This window comes from Salmo salar, chromosome ssa20 (genome assembly GCF_905237065.1).
Source record: "Salmo salar chromosome ssa20, Ssal_v3.1, whole genome shotgun sequence".
In the NCBI taxonomy this organism is placed as follows: domain Eukaryota; kingdom Metazoa; phylum Chordata; class Actinopteri; order Salmoniformes; family Salmonidae; genus Salmo; species Salmo salar.
Window position 1 is genome coordinate 58,403,499 of NC_059461.1, and position 5,845 is coordinate 58,409,343.

The 5,845-nt window shown below is 39.8% G+C and overlaps 1 protein-coding gene across 1 annotated transcript; it reads right to left on the reverse strand.

Moving 5' to 3' along the window:
* Positions 1-590: 590 nt before the first annotated feature.
* LOC106580935 (uncharacterized) lies at positions 591-5,425 on the reverse strand. Its single transcript, XM_014162497.2, has 5 exons — positions 5,284-5,425; positions 4,927-5,105; positions 3,933-4,169; positions 2,427-3,612; positions 591-1,795 (listed from the first exon to the last, which is right to left on the reverse strand). Exons 3-5 carry the CDS (start codon positions 4,069-4,071, stop codon positions 1,609-1,611), a joined length of 1,512 nt encoding a protein of 503 aa, XP_014017972.1. The 5' UTR covers positions 4,072-4,169; positions 4,927-5,105; positions 5,284-5,425; the 3' UTR covers positions 591-1,608.
* Between the last annotated feature and the right edge of the window lie 420 nt (positions 5,426-5,845).

Sequence of the window (5,845 nt, forward strand, 5' to 3'; positions counted from 1 at the left end):
GTAATATGTGAAGTGAAATAGAATGGTGAATGCAACAATCACGTTGGTCCTACCAGGCTAGATCCACAGATTATGTATTTACCACACTGTCGGGTCTGTACGAGTTTGACTGGGAATCTTTCAGCCTGTGTAACGCCCCCGTCTTTTTTCTTATCCTTACTCCGCTGGATGTCTACGAGTTTGACCTTCCGGTCTGCATAATGCCCCTACAATGCCCCTTACCACCCCATTGGGTTTCTATGTCTTTGAGCGGATACCTTTCGGCCTGTGTAAGGCTCCTGACACAGTGGTGTCTGGGCCGATGGTGAGACTCCCTCTTGATCTACCTTGACAACATTGTTGTTTATTCGCTGGACTTTGACAGACATTGAGTCCACCGTTAACTAGTCTTCCAGAAGATACATTAAGCTACATGAACAAGGCTTGGAAATCCTGCCCTTGAATAGAATCAGGTGTGTTAGCTGGGCTAAAACAGAAAAGTGCACTCCCTAAGTGTGTCCCACAGGAATGGATTGAGCAACACTGATGTAAACTGTCTGACTTCTATAACAGTGTAATAACAATGTATTGTAATAACAGTCCACAAAGAATAAATGATAAAACATAACTGGTTTATTTGACTGCAATTTACCTGATAGTTACCTGATATAGTCATCTATCAAACAAGTAGACCTGAATTCAACACATATTCATTAAATAAGATTATCATGAAGACATTATGCCCAACAACAATTTATTGTTGTGTCAACAGGCGATTGTTTTTTCGCAAAATACAGCCAAGAAAAAACCATGATGATAAAACAGTGATAGCCATGTCAATTTTCCCCATTATGTAAAAGTGGACACACATCCTGAGTATAAAATAAATACTTTAGCGTAGAGCTCTGTAGAACTTGTCAGCTAATGAAACTAAAACAGTTAAGGCATGACTTGAGAAAATGCTCTATGGAAGCCATTAAATCATGAAGCCATGCAGTTAAAAGAATAGTCATTTTCAAATAACAATCAATCATGCTTTTTTAACAATCAAACATGCATTGGGTACTTTAGCAAGGTCTATGTGGTTTCCTACATGTTCTACATCAGCCTTTTAGCAATAAAATGTTCTAGTATTTTGCAGCATTTATTAATGAACGTTTCCACAGCATTTTAAACATTCCTTCTTCAATCCCTTATACCAAATGAGTGGACAAAGCAAAAGGATACTTGATGAATAAATAAAACAAAACATACAACATCACAGCATGAAACATCCTTCCTTTATGCTGCCATTGACTGTCAATAAAAACAGGCATAATTCAATCGTTTCTATTACGGTTAAAAAATGACTGTAAAACGGTCAATCATTGCAAGCTCAAACTCCAACATTACAAGGCTGTGAGTGCAGGTCAGTGTCACAGTGGTCACGGACAGTTTAGTTTCCTCCTAAATTCACCAACTAAGCCCTGAAGTCATTCAGGGAAACATTTGGAAAGATACATTGTGTGGCTTATTGTCTGTAACAATAATAAAGCGATTATATTTTTAGAAAAACTACCAAAATCATGCAACTATCATTTTGAACAAACAAGTGCTCTTGATGCGAGTGCTGGTGTTGTGGGTGGGAGATTAGGCACTGGCATCTTGCTTTAGGCGTTGACTACGGGCTTTGTAGACCTCGATGAGTAAATCTTTGACATATTGAATCTCTCGTTCCACTGACTCCGCCTTGTCCCGGAGCTCCCGGTTCTGTCCCTCCAGTCCATGAAGCTCCTCCTCCAGTATGTCCAGCTCCGCCCTCTTACGCAGTCGATACCTTTAGTTTACAAAATACCAGGATCAGCTTGCATCTACCATTGGAGCCCCCCCTCCATCTTTTCCCCTTATTTTGTCCTTCTCGCATGCCCCACCGCAACTGGCAGTTGCCAACCCTGTCCTACACCCACAACATCCCATCTGTCCAAAAAACCCTACCACAGGACTTTCTGTATCTTTGTAGAAGCTACCATGTCTGGGTCACTGAGCTACAGTAGGCTGGCAGTTCAATATCAGTTCTCTCTAATTATAGAGAAAGCTAACGTCATGAATTTAACATGGACATGTTTTCCCACCCTCATCCCTCAAGAACTAGATTTCCGGATATGCATCTATGAACATCCAAGATAGCGGGACCTATTAGAAGAAGAGTTCAGATTTCATCTTTTATAAAACACATTTGTAACTAAGCAATTCTAGTAGCACTATCACATCAGTGAAAAGCCAAAGTTATCCCATTCAAACCAGATATTAGTCTACAAAAAAGTTAAGTTTTTCAACTTTAAAAGATCAGTTAAAATGTACACAGAGGTTTCTTTGGTCAAACTAAAAAATGACCAAACATTCTATCCTTACAGTTTTTATTTAAACATCATAACACTAAGAAAATCAATACATTTTTCACAAAATACCTGTGAGCAGCTGTTTTGTTCTGGTCTCTCTTCTTCTGCTTCCGTTCTCCAGTATGTACTTCCAGAGGGACAGCGACAAGGCCTGGTTTGAGGCAGCTCAGGGAGCATGCATCTTCCTTTAGCCTCTGTACTGCTTGCCTGTGAATGGGCGAGCCCACCATTGGCCCCTCGCTCTCTCCTCTTGACAGACATCCGTAGCTTTGGTCTCCGAGGCATTCTGGGAAGAGGTAGTGGCCATGCTGGGGCTCTATACCATGTACTTGTGTAGGCTCTTCGATTTCACCGATAAAGCTATGATAAGGCTCTGTATGAGCAACGTTCGGGTGGTGGTGGTAATAGCCATCATTTGCCTCTGGCTCTTGAGGAATAGTTTCAGAGAGTCCACCATCTTTGTTGCAATGCAAGACCTCCAGCCCCATACCATCATAACCACTAACCTTCATACCATGCATCAACTGTCCTTCTCTCTTGGGGTGGGTATCGAAGGACCCACCCATACAAAAACCTCTGGTCATCTCTTCACTGCAAAAAACATCCTCTGTAAAACAATAACTTTCCTCTTCCTTCAACGATACACCACATTCTCTGACTTTCTTAACACTGCTAATGCTCTTCCCCACGGTTTTCAATGTAGAACAGTGGTTAACAGCCACCTCTGTGCTTCCTGAGTAACTTCCTTTGGCACTCCAGGTGTCATGCTCAAGTTCCTGTCCAACTTTGTTGACACCATCTGAAACTATTCTTCGGCAAGTATTGTATGAACGATGATGATAGTTGTATGGGGCTGGTCTCGCCATTTTGGATCTTCCAATGGGACCACCACAGAAGCTCACCCGGTCGAGTTCCCCCGTTGCCAGGGTAACAACCAGTGGGCTGGTTTCTGATTGGTTGCCACTGTACGAAGCATAGGGCAACTGATAGTAAGAATGGGCACCCATTGCTTGGGCGCCTTTGTCACATTTTGGTGATTTGTCCAATTTGGTTGAAGTCGATTCAGACCGGAAGTAATCCTCAAGCTGAGCAAGCTCCTCTTGCAAAAGAGAGGTCATGACCTCCAAGTCAGAGGGCACCTTGACATCATGTTCCAACGGTGAGGGCGGAGAAGATGAGCTAGAAGAGGATTCAGTAGTCGACTGGAACGAAGACAAATCAACTTTTTCCGTCATCCAGTCCGTCTGACCATCACCTACGAAAAATACAATTTTCGTTAAAAATATTTAATTTGAATGTCCAAATTGCAGGCATAAAAATTAAGAGGATTTTTAAAAAATCAGTCCTTTAATATCTGATGATAAATGTAGAAAAATCTGAAAACGAAGACGATAAATGTAGAAAAGTAAAAATATCCTTGAAAAACGAACCGATCACTTGAAAATGATTGAACGCCATCGTCTTCATTGGGAAAAATATCCACTTAGCTTTACTCACTGTACGACATTAGCTCGTACTGCAGTGCGGATCCACCTGGAATGTGGAAAAATAAAAAAGCGTATTGCAGTAACTTACCAATTATGTGCGGTCTCTCCGATAACTCCGCCCCCTTCCTTCCCCAGGATTGGCTGTCGTTAGCTTGTTGGAGAGAGGGAATAATGAGGTCGACCATGCAAACAAGAGGAATTTTCCTGCGAAGGATCGATGCAGCCATCGTGTCTTTTATTTCGGTCCAAACGGTGAAATGCACTAAGTGTGCGAGGGTTTGAGAGAAGCGTCACTATTGACAGAGTGGTGGGAACACTTGAAGACCTGTAAATGACAAAAAAAATACAAATGAAAAACTCTACTGAATTTCCACACCCCATTACACCCCACTGCCACACCCCCAAAACCACCACAGTCTAAAAACACCTATACAAATAGTGCAATTATCAGAGAGTCCAAAATTGGTTAAAGATTCCTGATAATTGCTTGCTACATGCATAAAACAACATCTAAGTTTTCTTTTATGAAACTACTGAACTTTAGGAAAATAAGTTAGGAAATATGTTTCAGGGCTATATACTGTAACACAGTCTCTATGAAAACTCACTCCCCTCATAAATGCAACTATAATATCTCAACAACATATCAAATTGTATTTATTCTAATCCATTTCACAGTTCAGGAGAGCGGTGTCTGCAGTATAGTAAAAAACTTTCATGTTAGTTAGCCTATGTGTATTATAGATCAAATACAAAAAAAGTATTAATTTCCTCTCATTCAAACTATTGTTATGTGTTAATGTTTTTAACATATAGCACATTTCTACATTTGAAAAATATAGTTTTACTATAGTAGTCCACTGATCAAATATGTTTCACTGGCAATTCTCACTTCTGAGCTCAGTAGGCTACTGTAAAACTGTAAATTCAAAATATCTCTGTTAGACTAAAAGGTTATTACAATAACCACAACATAATTTCAGAAATGGTTAATAAAACAATTGCAATGTCAAAGCTAACATACTCAACACATTATACTTCACAACTACTGTAGTATAAAGAGAACAAACAATTTCACTTACCCCATTATTTCTGGATAGCTTTTTGGAAGTGCGTTGCAAATGCAGAGCACAACGACTAGTGACAGTGGGGTCAATTTAATAAGCCATGTCTTCCTAAGAACACAATGACTTCACATGGACTGTTATGAAGACGAGTTGCAAACAGAAAGTTTTGGGATCCGCTACTTCTTCTGGAACTCCTAAAGCAGGACCGAATCACACAGATACAAATCAATCCGCAGTTTACATTTCACCCTTTTTATCGCGTCATATGCAAGGGACTTTCCACCTTCTGTTATTTTCAAAGGTCATATTGAAATAAAATGGAAAGAAAACGATGTAACTTTTCATTATTTAAATTGAAAAGCATATACCTACATTTCTACACCCACACTTGTGTTGCAATAACGTAATTCACCTCTGCATAATGGTATATTTATGGATAATATTTCCGAGCTAATGTCTTGTTAGTAAATAATCCCACAGAGAACGTTTTATAGCCTTCTGTAATTACGGCCGCGGTTTATAAGGAACTATTTAGTCACACACCCGGGAGGAAGGATACAGTCTTGCAGTTGGAAGGTGTAACTTTTGTTGCAGCCTTGTTGCATCAGATACGCAGGGGATTCGCCGAATGCTGTAAGACTGTGGTCACACTATTGGTTTATCTAGACTGAACCGCTTATTGGTCTATTATGAATTGTCCAATGTTTTTATTTGTCATAGATCCAATGTTACTTTGTATACGTGTGTACAAGTAGTAAGGAGACAGAGGCCATCTATCTGCCTCTTTTAGTATTTATTATTTCCTCCATAAGACATTACCTCTTTAATAATTATAATAAGAAGGTTGCAACCTTATAACTTATAACGAATGAGCAACTTTTATTATAAATTTAATGCACTTTAGTGTCTTCAACCAGAGAAACACTTAGTAGGC

What these genes read in the sequence shown, in the direction of transcription:
- LOC106580935 (XM_014162497.2), bottom strand. Translation starts at nt 4,071, where the DNA reads ATGGCTGCATCGATCCTTCGCAGGAAAATTCCTCTTGTTTGCATGGTC. An exon ending in GGAGAGACCGCACATAATTG is followed by an intron (nt 3,613 to 3,932) that starts GTAAGTTACTGC and finishes TATTTTTCGTAG; the next exon opens with GTGATGGTCAGACGGACTGG. An exon ending in AACAAAACAGCTGCTCACAG is followed by an intron (nt 1,796 to 2,426) that starts GTATTTTGTGAA and finishes TGTAAACTAAAG; the next exon opens with GTATCGACTGCGTAAGAGGG.